We start from the raw sequence: 15,410 nt of genomic DNA, 5'->3' as shown, positions 1-15,410 counted from the left end.
TAGGGAAGGTTTTTTTTTTTTTTTTTTTAATTTGTCTCTTTTTTCGAAATATTGAAAAAAACATGTGAAAAAAGCCATTTTGTCACTCTGTTAAGCTAAAAATTGCACATAATGGTGTATATTTTTGTTTAGAACTAATATTTTGAAAAAATGAAAAAACCTTCCCTAGACTTTGATGTACTCTAAAGGATAGTGCAAAAAGTTTACCCTTTGCTTGCATATTTTTCGAGTTATTTTGTCACAAAAATCGCAATATTGTCAAAAGTGAACTCTGAGAAATCGACGTTTTAGTAAAAAAATGTCAAAATTATGCACAAAACGTCCTTAAATTTTAAAACGGTAAGACTTTCACACTTGTAAAAGCTGTATCTGGTGCATGGTCTAAATATGCATCTTTTTGCACCAATGAATCTATCATGTCTGCTTTCAGTGCGCCAAAATTCAAAATAATTAAAAAATCTAAGTGGCATTTTGACTGCAAATTTTTGTTTTGTTTACACCACATTTGCTGGCGTTAACAACATACCGAATGCGCCTTGACTGCGTTGGACATACGCGCAGAGTTGCGCCAGCGTCACGCTGACGCAAAACGCAGCGTAATCACAATATTTCGCATTCAAGCATTTCTGACTCATTATTTCCGCCAATTTACTAAGCTGTCTTGAGCCATGTGACTTTTTAGAGTTGAAAGGAGTGAAATAAATCAAGCAAAAATACGAATAAATATTAGCAAGTTGTATTTTATCAGTTTCAAGTGAAAGAATACATCTTAGTGTCGATAAATATCAAAAAATCTCAAATTCGGTCGTGGACGAATGTGTCTTCCATTACTCTGGCCTTAAGGGGTCGCTCCTTGCAGAGACACTCTTGTATTCTGATGGAACCAGGCTCAAACAAACTGCTCAAGCCATGCTAAAAAGCTTATTAGCATGCTGGCATATATGGAAAGAACCCAATTGGAAGACAAAGAGCAAGGAAAAGAAGGTCATAATTTACAAATCTTGTGAACAATTTTTCTGTCAGTATTTTGGAAAAGAGAGAGAAAATATCAATCTTGACTGTCACAGAAGCTTGTTTCCTAATTGTTATTTTAATCAAGCATTGGTATGAAGCTCTATGTGATGATCGACTGAAATACTTGACCATTAGAAAAGTGGCTATATTGTCATATTTATGATATTTGTGAAGTGTTAAAGAAACTAGCTGAACAAATTCCCATCCAGCAGTCAGGTTATTTTGATAACGGCCAGCCGCTTGGGATTGACCAGGATGGGTTTTAAGGCTCAGACAGCACAATACAGTCTGAAACAATAAGTAAATATCTGTCATCAGTGGCAAGAACATTTAACACATAAATAAGAGGATTTAGGCCAAGTGTGGAATCTGTCATCAAAATGTTCTTGATTTTAAATTTGAGCCGATTACATTATTTGATAATTGCACTCTGCTGAAGAGTAAGTTGATACAAACCCAGAGGTAATTGATGTAGCTGGACATTGAACTCAATGTAAAGAAGCCAATATTTAAAACCCTAAATATCCACGCAATTATTTCAGTTTGATTCCATAGATATAACAGCATACAGTGCTTTCTAATGTCACTACATTTCTTACATACCAAGTATCAGTGTGTTTCTACTGAGCAAACGGTTCCGGTGAATTCCAGTGAATTCGGGGCGATGCGAGCAATACGCGGTAACGGCCCCAGCAGAAACAGATTAGGTGAAGATGAATGCAAGTGAATCCATCAACCACCTATTCAGGTGTTAATAGTGGTGAATACACTATAACATTCTCAGTAGAAACGATGACGGTGACGATTTTGCGGGTGACACCGGAAGTTAGCATTCAAAATCTGACCTTGAAGGTCACAAAAACCATTTTCTAGACTTTCGCCCTCCCCACTAAATATGTGGGTAGTGAATTGTTACCCTGCATTTACATTGCAGTAGAAACGACCCGATGAAGGTGAAAGTGAAAGCATGGTATGCGAGGTGTTCAGTATAAACATGCTGTATGTTGTGCATTAATGTTTCAAGCATAACCTTTGCCATTTCAGGCCCAAATTTACCCCAATATTTGGCTTGATAAATGACAACATGATATTAAGGATTACCATATGTATGTGATTTAGTAGGTTATGATCAAATTTGGGCAGGCAGCTAGGCCTGTCTCCATGATCATGTATGACTGGGTGATAGGAAGGGATGTTGTAAGGTATGGTTTGACAGTGCAATTACATCCAGCTGTACAGAGGAAATTGGGGGTTCATAAAACAATCATTGCAGGGAATTGTGACGACTAGAGGACTGGCTGCAACTGTGAATAGGCTAGGTTGGATAATGCGAAGAGTGCAATTTGTCAAGAGGCCTTTCTTTTTCCCTGTATCCCATGGAGCCCCATTCCAGGGGTGTCACTGCAAAGGTGATATTTTCATATCCACACTTAATGTTGGACTTCTTGCTGCATTCAAATTTATGCACAGGGATCAGAGAGTGTAACCCTAAGAAAAGTGCACATGGGATATAGGACTTGCACCTTAATGGGTTCACTAAATTATTCTATTGAAAATTCTCTTTAGTGACCTGATTTAAAAGTAGTAAATTGGTGCTTAATTAAGTGGTAGAAAAAGAATTTATATATGAGTTATATAAAACAAATATTGAATGTTTTTATTCTTTCAATGGAAACAATATTTTTATGCAGTGACTTATGAACTGAAGCTTCGTTGAATGGAACAGTCCATATTTCACCTCATGAAAATATGCTTACCATTGTACTCAGAAACATTCAATATCTGTATACCATTTGTCGGCAAAACGATAATCAGATGATATATTTTTTTTGTATAAAGCATAATTGTGAACAACAACCACCAGACATTGACGAAGTCAATTTTAAAATATAAGTTTAAAAGAAAGGCTCAAAGAAAGAAAATGGGTGAAACAATTAAAATTCAAACCAACAGTAACACTTTATACTGGGAAACAATGCCATTTCATGTCTCTCTGAAGTGTTTGGTAGAATTGAGCAGTGATCTCGCTACCATGTGGTTTGGAATCACATTCAAAATAATGATATGAGAAGCAGGATTGCAACAGTAGCAGTGATCAATGGGGATGTAGTGTGTTGTTAGTTCATAGTAAACTCAATAAAAAAAAGAACCGCTGAAATATCTTAAACAATGAAATCTTGTTATCAGTGATCTTCAGGCAGGTAGCTATAAAATTATATGCCATCCTGAGAGTTGAGTAATAAATTGTTTGCCAACTTGGCTTGAAAGAGAGGCAAGGGCATGTGATCAACTCATGAAGGAATTACGGTAAAGTCTAGGCAAGTAGTGATGCAGTAAGCGCTGGCAGCATTTGGCTCTAGTTCAAAAGAGTTGAGATAGGCAAGCTAAACGTATTGTGCAACTGGGTGATTTATGTTTCCTTGTGAGCCTTAAAGCTTTGTAGCCGGGCTGCTTGGAAGTTCAAAGACAAGTTGACTACAAAAGCATGGGTACAACTTAAACCTTTTAAGTTCAAATATAAAAGGTTCATAATTTCACCAAATATTCAAGTGTGCAGAGAAAACAGCTAATGGGACAAGTCGTGGCGAATGCACCTGAGAATAAAACACATGCCAATCTCCAATTTTGAAGAATTAAAACCCTCAATTTACTTTAATCTTGCCCAATCCAGCGACGGCCAGGCTTTCTTAAATCACTTGCGTTCTTAGCACAGTAAGGCATAAAGCTTATCTGATCATGGAAAGCTTACATCTGTAGCTTTTCAATAAATTTTGACTGGATTTGTCACATCTGAAAAGAGCACAAATCCAGACCACGATTGCTATTGTACTATGTGGAAATGGTAGTTTCCTGTTGTATAGTCAAGGGACTCACTGATACTTACATAGGTAAATATATGTTTAAACAATTTGTATATAGTTTTGTATGTTACAGAAAACCACAAAGTCCCCTAGAGAGTCGGTGTGAATATATTCCAATTTGAGGCATGGTCGGTGCCAGTTAGCTTAACTTGTAATATGCTTGGACCACATCTCTTATCACTTTTTCACAAGTATATTTTGCATTTGTCAAATTGACTTAGTTAATTTAAATTGTTTTGATTTTGGAAGAAATATATTGCATTAGATATTGGTTTGATCCAGTAAGTACAGTAGTAGACATGGTTCAATTCCCATAGAAATGGTGTGCTGTACTCTTTTAATAGTTCACACCCTGAGATCAAGAGAGAAAAAAATGGTTTTATTCAAGTAAATCTGATTATCGGATATAACTAAGGTGCCAATTTGTTTGATAATAGGCATATGGGGGCTTTGACAGCTTAAGCTTGAACTTTGTAAACTTTTTCTGGCCATATGTAGTCTCCACTGAGAGTGTTCATTGTTGATTGGTTTGTTAGCTAGTTTAATAAATAAAATGAAAAAGGTGCTGCTAGCTTTGAGAATGCTTTTTCTAAACATATATTTATCTGAGCCCTTGCTTTGATGTCCATTACCTTTTATCCACAACTCATAAAAAGTTAAAATCCTCAAAAATCCTCTTAATTAAATCATTATTGTAATATATGCCTATTCATATTCAAGGGACCTATGTAATTAACATTGGTAGAACATGTTGGTTAACGTCCAAGTCTAGTTATGGGTGAAAATCGGTTTCTTAAGCTTAACAAAGCTTAACATCCTTCATAGTTTCATTTTTGTCAAAATCTTAGCATGGTTGCTGTGACAGTCTGAATGTCTCAATGCTGGTACATGTAGATTTTGTATATTTCATTGTAAAAATCTCAGCATGGTTGCTGCCTGTGACAGTCTGAATGTCTCAATGCTGGTAGATTTTGTATTTCATTACTATCCATTTGACTGATTAGAAATAGTTTAAATTGCATGATTGTGTTTTAATAATTGAAGCAATGTTTGCCAGTTTTTGTCTTTCTATGTAACTATAGCATTCTCTCAAAAGATGGAGAACGACAGACATAGCCCTTAAAGTAGATAGAAACTTGTGTATTGTGTTTAGTAGGTCTCGGTCAAAATATGCATATTTATTACTACACCTTTGACATTAAACGAATAATTCCTAAATCAATGTACAATTTTTCTGTAACAGTTTTATCTTTGCTTGTTGTTTTATAATTGTTATTAGTTTGTTAAGCACCTTGAGACCCTCTGGGTTAAGGGCGCTATATAAGAGCCTGTTATTATTATTATTAAATCTTCCAAAATAACCTGGGTTGAGTAGGTTCTGTGACACATTTCCTGTGATCATTATAATTACACATCCATGATTTCTGTAACTCAACAAGTAGATTTATCTTGGCTATTATGAAACCTGTCCATGAAGTTCAACAGTACTGCCCTTTTATCTGGCCAAATTCAATCAAGGAGTATTGTATGTCAAGGAAATTTGGCCATCGCCCCACCCATTGCGTGTAATATGGTTTGAACACACTCAAACGTTAGGTGCTGTTAGCATATTACAGTAACTAGATGTCGCAGGCAAGCAACACTGGGTCATGTTGGTCATATCATAGTGATTGGAAGTACCTACATCTGACGCCAGTTTCATAAGACTTATATTTGAAATTATGTTTGATTGAAAAGGATTTTATATGTAATAAATGCACATAATATACTGACAAATGCAGCATGTTAATAAAAAGTTGCTACTAACATCCAGTCATGGCTAGTGATGTATATATCATCAAAGTTGCCTTCAAGTCAACTGAATGCAATTTGACTCTAGTAATGTTTACAAAACCTGCTATTATCCTTATGAATTTAGTATAATACAGAAATAAGAGTAATCTTACGTAGTCTTTTGGGAAGGGCCTCTGTTTTCTTATAAGTGTTACCAGGACCCCCTAACCAACTCCAAGCTACATTATATCCCCATTTGCATGTCAGATTTAACAATGTTGCATCTGTTTCATGACTTAGATAAAAGCTTTTTAATTCATTCAGAGCTTTGTGAATTAACTCTCTTTAAGTACCAATTCTACTAACTCAATTGGTGTGGCTTATATGAACACCTGTTGATGCCAAACCCCTTACACATCCCAGCAAGAAACCGCCGCTTCTTTTTGCTTCCATTTTCCCAGCCGTTGCGTGTTACATGCTTTGGATCACTGGTGATAGCAATGTTGCAGACTGATAAGCTTACTTAGGTTGTCATAAGACGGTAGCCGATTTTCTTGACTGATTCATGAAGCAAGTGGCTTATAAATAAAGAGTTGTAATTCATATTGTCACATGTCGTTATAGGATAACATCAGACACTATCAATGTCTAGATGCTTCATTATGAATGGCTAATTGGAAGCAGCTGGGTGGACACTAATATTATGAGTTGAATGTCTTCCTTAATCAGACATTGGTAGACTATGAATGTCACAATCATACATAAGCATATTATTTGATTGGAACTTTTGTCATTTGATAAGGATTAATAGAGAAAGGACAGAACCGTCTCTCCCTTCAGGCCCTTTATCTTCCCCTTTCCTCCCTCTCTCTCTCTCTCTGTCCCTCATTCTCTTGTCTGTTTGTCTTGTCTGGCAGCCTCTTTTTTCTCCTTTCTGCTATGAACTGATCACTTGTCATATGAGAAACAAATGAGAGAAACCCCTTACTAAATGGATATTTGCTGCAGACCACTACACTTTTAACGAATGTGTTACATTTGTTGCTTTTTAAATGGTACGAGTCATGAAATAATTATAATGTACATCAATATTTCTACTCATGTTTACTGAGCATATTAATTTTGTATATTGCAGGCAATGTTGTTTGGTTAGATCCTCATTCTGCAGCCAGAGCTCTACTGGGGATGAGCAGGCCTTCACAATCCTATAACATCTTAGGACAATCATTACAACAGAATCTACAGCAACCAGCTGAGCCACCACCTGCCTCACCGCCACCACCACCTGTACCAGAGGTTGAACCAGAACCCATGGAAGAAGGAGAAGGTGTGTGATTTATAACATTGGAGTAACTACAGATTACTCTTCATACCCTAACACTAAACACTTACGTAGTTATTAGTACCATTGCTAGGGGTCTTTTAAGGTTTTACAACAATGGTAGTGTTTTTAGAAGTATGTCTAGAAATGTTCTGATCCAGTCACTACTTATAAACAAGAAACAAAAATTATATGAAGGGTTACAAACATAAGGACCCCACAAAATGTGTATACTTGAATATGTTTACAGAACTTCCATTACAACTCTGTACTGAACCATCCAGATAATCCTTCCCAGTCAATGGTTCTGTTTTTATAGTCATTTGAACTTAACAGTAGGATTTGGCTCACAACACAATTTCACAATAAAGAATGGTATTGTAGTGAGAAATATTGATGAAATGTATGAACATCTCATTTCAGCAACAAACTCCCATTTCATGAAATATTTATCAAATCTGAATTGATTGTATTGTATTTACACAGAAGATGATGATGACAATGATTTCCTGGATCTGGTGAGTGACCATGAGACTGGAGAGAGAGTGAGACCATCTCGATCTGGCAGACAGACATCACCAGGTGGCACACCTATACAGAGATCTCCAGATGATGGAGAGGGGCTTCCTGATAGTACACAACAAGTACATCACCATCAGGTACACAGAATAGCCATGTCATATTAGATTTGATCCCCAGTGGTTTTCTTTTTTTTGCTCTCAGTTTGTTACAGGTATACAAGTTCACCCATGCACACTTTATCAACTGGTTTGACAAACCTGATACGCTATGAAAAATCGCATCAATTTTCTGACATCGTTTTTATAATGTGGAAAGAAGCGACTTTTTTCAAGTACTGGAATGTCACAGAGATATGCAAGTTGTGAATCTCTTGCTAATGTTAGAACCCAAAGGCTAAGAGACACCATTGCAGTAAAGTCTTTCAGTTATCCCTCCTAGATGAATGAGGTTGTAACAAGTACATGGTTGCCGAGGCTGGCTAGTTAGTACCTTATATAAGATAAGACATTATGAGTAGTTGACTACCCAAAAGCATGCATATCAAGAGGTTAGAGAGAAAGAGTGCGGGAGAGAGGAACCGTGTCAAAGTCAAAGACAAAGAATTTACAAATTATTGAAGCTTATCAATATGCCAAATACAAAGGATAGGCACCGGAGTTTTGCGCGATTTAAAACGGCAAAATGCGCTGGCCACTTTTCAAAATGCGCGAAAATGCGCCAAAAAATAGGTCAAAAAGCGCTAAAATGCGTGATCCCATGTTATCAATGCAAAACACGAGAAAAACATCGGTAAAACCATGGCCTGTCAATCAATTACGAACGACTTCCGGTTCATTTCCAGTTTCTGGAAAAATAAAAAATAAAGATGGCGACCATCACAAATCGTCGATCGAAATGTCGAAAGCAAGGGCAAATTTCCCCACATTATGCTTGGTTTAATGATCGTTATTTGTATTTTGATGTACATAAGTGAAGTTAGAACCAATATTGCGTGAATTTTCTTGTAAATGCTGCCGATTTGGGGCATAAAATCGTAAGTTTTAACTTTAAGCTTATCGATGGGTCAAAATCGTGAACATTCTCGATGGAACCTAAAATGCGCTTTGGACATCCAAATGCGCGAAAATGTGCGCTTTTGCGCGAACCGCGCAAAACTCCGGTGCCTATACAAAGGAGGATAGTCTGATTTCACCACATGCTATTACAACCATGTTTGAGTAATAATGACTCCCACTTCCCAATTGTGTGTTTCATGCAAATATTCCAATCCCTTTTGATACTAGCTACTGACTTTAAAAAAAAATGGGACAAGATTATTGATCAGACCATCCTCCTGCAAGTGCTGGTGGAAGTACATCTTTTTTCTCTCAATATTATTTTTCATGGCATTACTTAAACCAGGAACAGAGGAGAGAAGAAACCGGGAGTAGCAATATAACAATGGCAGAGGAGAGAATGGATGACAACAATATAGAGATGGAGGCCAGACCAGTGCATGTGACATCCAAAGAAACATTTAGGATAGGATTACCTCATCTCCAAGCAGCGGACCTAAGGATGAGATATGCAACAAGAGGTGAGAGACATGCTTAAAATATAAGTTGTGGACTTTGGTTGTTTTGACCTCTGTAGAGACCTTCCCTTGTCCAACAGGGGGGGGGTAATGAAAAAAGAATTTTGGGACCCATCTTGAAAATTCCACTTGAGAAGTCCAACAAAAAAGGTTTTTGGTTTCATTCTGCCTGTGCTGGTATGAAAGATAGTTTGAAAAAGATAACATTCCAACAACATGATTGCTTCAATAGAAAATGAGAAGGATATAGTAATGTGTGTGACATCTAATTTCATACCTCAGTGGTGTGCATCAGTCAATTGACAACAGGTGCAAATATGCACCAGGAAAGTGTCACAAACTTGTCACTAAAATTGGACACACTGGCCACCAATTATGCAGTGCCACAGTTCTACTTGAACCTTGGGTTTCCTTTGAAGACATTGAAAGTCAAGTAGTCAAGTTAGTTTCATTGTTAAGGTCAAGGCTTGAGTCCAGTGCTTATGTGGTGATGCTTATTCAAGCTCTCTCAGACATGTAAGTTTACTCTTGTGGGAAAGACAGCCAGATTAAGCCAGCTAGAAATTCTTGTGCACAAAGAACTTACTGTTAGTTGTTCTGGCATACCCATACAGGTTGAGATGCTCAATGGGGAAATATTGCCCCAGAATTGAATGGTTAGAAAACAAGTAATCAAGCATATGCAGCAAAACAAGCATACTGACATGTGTACTGATGCAATGTACATTTTTTATCATGTAAGGAAGAAATTGATTTAATTAATGTCTTCTACAGGTTATCATTAAATGCATATCATGTGGTACACAAGTAATTGAACATGAATAATAGCTGAACTGAATTTTGTTGACCCATGAACTCACCCAAATCCACACAGAATTGCTTGAGAAAATCCACAAACAGAAAGTTGTAAAAATCCTATGTGTGATATGATTTCAGGTGTTACATTACATATCTTTGGTTAAGTTAATTGACTAATTCACGCCTTGGATTTCCTTCAGTAATTTAATATTTCCTGTAGGGTAATAGACTGTGATAGAGAACAGAAAAGAGAAATAGGAGTCTGACAGCACAAGTAATAGGGATTAATAAAGTGGGTTCATATTTACTTCTTACATTTGTCTTCCCAGGGGTGTAAATAAACAGGATTTATTCAGGGGGAGGGGGTGTTGATATTGGACAAAGGGGACCTTTTGTACCAATGTGCAAAAATACTGACATCTTTGTTGATATTTTATCCTAAAATAGCAGGATTGCAAACAGTAATAGTTGTACCTCTTAGATTTGTCTGCCCAGGGGTGTATATCGCCAGGATTTATTTATGGGGTAGGGGTGCTAATATTAGGCAAAGGGGACCTCTGTACAGATAGGCAAAAATGCTTGCATCTTTTGAAAAAATGTTACCCAAAATAAAATTGAAATAGGATTGCAAAATTCTTCACTTTCTGTGTAGGTATGATGACTTAATGGATCTTTTGCATGGTAGGACTAAAATTGGTGGATTTTTTTTTTTTGCATGTTGGAACCATTATTTTATTTTTTTAATTTTATTAGATCGTATTTTGCCTGGGGAACAAATTCAGTGGTCCACACTGACTCCCTGGGAGGTGGGAGTAGGTTACAAAGGTTTTTGTACACCATTTATATTTAGATGGAAAGTGCGGCAGTGTCCGCAGGCTTCTAAGACAGCCCTCAGACAAAGTCCGCACTGCAGCCAACCAACATGCAACAACCTGAAGAATTAAGTAATTAAATTGCACATTGATTTAAAATATGGACTGGCAATAGGTTAAAAGAGACCACGCCTCTGGATGTGAATTTTCTCTTAGCCGACTCACTCTTGCTATGTGGGATAACCAGGTTATGTTGTGACCCTGCTCTAGTCAGATGGCTGTGACTAGAGGCAACTGTGTGGAAAATATTGTACAGGGGAGGTGGGAGTAGGTTACAAGGCTTTTGTACACCATTATATTTAGATGGAAATTATGGCGGCAATCCAGTTTATCCCATTTCAGGTCGTTGAGAAGCACTTCGGTGGGATATCTGCGTGGGAGCCCCAGTATGATTTTACCAGCTGCATTTTGAAATTGATCAAGCCTACTGAGGGATGTTTTAGCAGCGTTGCCCCACACAGTATCGCAATAATCAAGTTGCGGGATGATAAGAGTTTTATACAAAATAATGAGAGTTTCCTTAGGCAAGATGTTTCTCAGCCTTCTTAGCAAACTGATACGTTTAGAAACAGACCAACAACTAGACTTTCCAAACAGTACCTTGAAAAATTTGGATTTGGGATATTTTGAATCTAAAAGTGGACCCTTTTTGTGTTAGGTTAGGATTCTATCCCTGTCTGGGTTAGGAGTCACCTGTACTGTAATTAATTTAATTACAGTGATTGCACATGTGGAGTTTGTCATTGAAATTGTATTATAAATCTATAGTTTGTCATCTCGTTTGAAGTAATGCAGATCGACTGCAAGTTCAGGGTTGAATATAATGTGCCAGTTACAATATTCTCTGTATTCTTATATACTTGAGAAAGTTTATATTGGCCTAAATTTAACTTGCTGTTTACTGTGTTGTAGGGCAGGGAAGATTAGTTACACCTTGATATGAGATTGGATTGAAACAATTATTGAGAATACTCACCAAATTGTTCAATTTCAGAGGTAATTCCATGTGGCTCCAACCAAAAATAACATGTTGTTAGTTTTTCTGTGATACCATGGCAACGTAGCAACATACATGTACTATATGTACTGTGTGGGTATGAACAGGCTTTGGCCAATTTACTAATAAAGCCATGTAAAAACACATCAAGTTTTACTGGGAAACTAACCTACACAGTCAGACTCCTGTTCAGGGTACCACATACATGTAGTACATTGTGTACTCAGCCCATTAAAAAGTGCAATGTATGTGTATGCATAGGACATTCCAGATGGTCTCCCTTGTTTGTTGAACAAAGTCACTCACTTTTCATTTTTATTTTAATTCAATATTTTTGCATGTTGAGTAGGCTACATGATGTTGAATTTTCCTAATATTGACTGTCAATATGAAGGCAGCAAATAACAAAAAATTACAAATTTGATCACTTATTTTGACCATATCTTACAATTGCCTTTTGAAAAAGGTCTCATTTTGTATGATCATATAACATTATTTCTACGAGCAATCATATATTTTCTTTATTTTAAATTCCTGTTGCGGTAAGCTTTCTGAAAAATAACCTGCTGCTGCTGATCCTGTTGCACCATTACAGATTTTCTATGTGAAGGTCACATGCCCATGTCCATGGGTAATTAAACTTAAAGCTTATACAACGCCCTCATTCGACCAAAAGTTGCCAATGATCAACAAAAGGGCAAGTCCATCACAACATCGTAGGACTTCTTCTGAATTTTTGTGCTGAAAGTCAGTTTAAACTTTTGGAAAAAAACTTAAATCAGTTTCAATTTCTCCCTGGCATCCACATTCAGGTGAATCCAGGCTTTGAGGTTGATGGGCATTGAAAGTGGGAGTGTGAGGTACATGATTAAGCTTATCATTTTTTTTTAAGTAGTTGTATCACAATTTGCAACCCACTTTGAAAGTCGTACCGCAAATTTTAGACCGCAAATTACGCTGCCCTACATCATAATTTGAAGTCTGGACGAAAAAATTATCTGGCATTTTCCTAGTTGGAAGGATTTACACAAACTCAGAAAACCTAAGCCTCTATTACATAGCTGATGGCAAAGAATGTTTGTGTTTACAGTGAGGGAAATGTATTTCTTTGCAGGTATGTTCAGGATAAAAGGTCTTATTAGAGAAACAATATTTCAATATTGCAATTTCAATATGAATTTGGAAACCCATATTCATACAAACTGGCTGTGTATATTGATATGAAACCTGTATGTTGAGGTATGTTAACAGACATGGGCATGTGTTACATTTTATCTAGGCTCATATTGATATACCTTCCTGTCTGATACCCTTATACTCAGTTATTCTTCACATCACTGATTTACTCAATACAAAATGTATGTATGTTTCACCTTGTGAAGTTTGCACATTCCAAATAATCAAATTCATGCAGTGATTTTAAATGTTTATTTACTCATTAACAAATATGGTAGTAAAATTCAGAGCAGCATAATTTGTTCTGCTCTGTTTTTACTGTTGTAAACAGCCATCTTCTGTTGTAAGAAACTTAATTTAGATTCTATACGGATAACAATTTTGCATATATGTATTATCAGATCCTGTAAAGCAAGCACGGCAGAAAATAAACCTAAGTTTGTTTTGTATTTTTAATGCAGGCGGATTAGTTTTTCCAGTACTCCCAAGTTCTTATTAACTGAAATCGTCGGTCACAACACATAATGGCGTAGAGTGATTTTCAAAATTTTCCGTTTCACATAGAGGCATATAGGTTTAGAGCTAGCTATTATCCTATAATAGTTAGTCCTTGTTAACTATTAAAGATACAATTTAATAGGTTAAACCTTAAACTTCAATTACAAATGGAATCGGGGCACTGAGAGATATCCATGGAGGAGTATCGACTCTGTTACTAGTAGCATATCTTTCAAATAAGTTTTGATCGGAAACGTATTTTGTCCTTCACGTACGCCACTATGTGTTGCGACTGACGAAATTTTACAGAATTGATACAATATTATACATAAAATGAGTACAATTGAACAATAGAAGTGACAGACATGATGTAAGGTCCATACTAATCATATGTATTGTTGTATTCTTTCAGCTGATAAAAAAGAATTAGGGGCCCAGAAGAAGAGCCAGTATTACATCAGATATGGTAATCCTAATTATGGTGGAATGAAGGGACTCATAAGTGGTTCTATGTAAGTATATACTAAAATATTGTGAAACTTGTTGAATGCCAAATTTGAAGTAACACATCATCTACTTCAAATGGTCTGAATCCTTTGTAATTCTCGCATCAATCATAAAATCTGCTTTGTGAAATTGATTCCAATGATGCGTTTGCTTTATGTGTCTATGAGGCATGTCAGAGTAATTTCGCCCCAGTTTTGTTGAAGTAGGTTCTGCATATTATGTAAAGCTGGAAAGCAACATAACAAAGAAAGAAATGCAGTGAAAATCAAGATTATAAAGATTGAAGACAGCCAAATTCTAAAGTAATTTGATATAGATGACATTTAAAAAAATAAATTCCTAACCTTGACCCAAAGCAAGAAAAACCAATTCAAACGGTATTGCAAAATGGTTAAAGTCCTCACACAGGCGAGCACGTTAGAAGATTTTTTCTTCTGGCTCATGTGCCTTATTAAGCATATTATGTTTACAGTGTTGTATGTGTTAAAATGTTATAGTGCGTTCTGCCTGATTCTTTCTTCTCTTCGCATGTTGTATTTTATGTCTAGCTAGTCGTGTTTGTCACGTTTTGTTTGTATTCATACCAAATCATAACAAAGATTACCTCAGTGTCTATAGAAAAAAATTGAGTTGAAAAAGTGGAAGTTACTCATTAAGTAGACAAGTTTACAGTAATGCCTGCTTGTAAGTGGGCTGAGCTAGCTACTGTGTAATCTCGATGACGCCAAAGATTCACCCTTGTCGTTATCTTGTCCTATCCCGGGGGAAATCCAATACCTCTATTGACAGGACCTATAAGCACCTCTGCACCTTCAAAGGTACAAGTGTTGTATCTGCTTTGTTAAAAATAGGCAAATGCAGTGTTTTTATTTGACAGACCGTCAGATTCAAAAACATTCTAATAAGTCTGTCTCATAAATAAAAACACAGTAGATAATTCATTTTTGTTTGGGAGCAGACAAAATCAAAATCACTTGTCTGCCAAGGAACAAGGCAGTATCTGCCATGCTATTCAGCCATATATGTGATACGGTCTGGTCCATGGAGGCAAAAGGCGGCAAATTTGAAATTGAGATAAAGGCAAAAATATGGAGTAAAAAAACAATATATATATACATAAGAAAAATAGACATCACACAAAACTTCATTTAAGTTTAGAACCAAGTATGGTACACCTTTGGTGTTTTAGTATATGATAGCATAATGTTTGTATAAGGTAAAGAAAAAAGTAACTCAATGGTCAAAAATGCCTCCTTATGCCTCCATAGAACAGAATTTGTCACATATGTATACTGCCTTTGTGCTTGGGAGCACATAACTCTTACACTTAAGGGTCTAATTTGTTTCTGAGAATCAGGATTTTTTTCATACATAAATTAAATTGGAAAAAATATTACAAAATTTACTACTTGACTGATTTCAAGAAGCACTGAATCATATAAGATTTGTTTGTACAGTTGTAAATTGATTTTACTCGCCCATTCCTAATATATGGACA

General features: G+C 36.3%; 1 protein-coding gene across 3 annotated transcripts in view; it reads left to right on the top strand.

The window, feature by feature from the left end:
- The window catches only part of LOC140155967 (uncharacterized), a 98,522-nt gene that overhangs the window by 60,120 nt on the left and 22,992 nt on the right, over window positions 1-15,410 (top strand). For 2 of the 3 annotated variants that reach the window (XM_072179006.1, XM_072179008.1), the window contains exons 6-9: window positions 6,784-6,975; window positions 7,456-7,628; window positions 8,893-9,067; window positions 13,818-13,917. In XM_072179006.1, coding sequence (XP_072035107.1) covers window positions 6,784-6,975; window positions 7,456-7,628; window positions 8,893-9,067; window positions 13,818-13,917 — 640 coding nt within the window. The remainder of the gene's footprint in view (window positions 1-6,783; window positions 6,976-7,455; window positions 7,629-8,892; window positions 9,068-13,817; window positions 13,918-15,410) is intronic. The other variant, XM_072179007.1, reaches the window with a different exon arrangement.

Source organism: Amphiura filiformis, chromosome 6 (genome assembly GCF_039555335.1).
Source record: "Amphiura filiformis chromosome 6, Afil_fr2py, whole genome shotgun sequence".
Classification (NCBI taxonomy): domain Eukaryota; kingdom Metazoa; phylum Echinodermata; class Ophiuroidea; order Amphilepidida; family Amphiuridae; genus Amphiura; species Amphiura filiformis.
The sequence above is the reverse complement of the archived record's forward strand: the minus strand, read 5'-3'. Positions and strand labels throughout refer to the sequence as shown.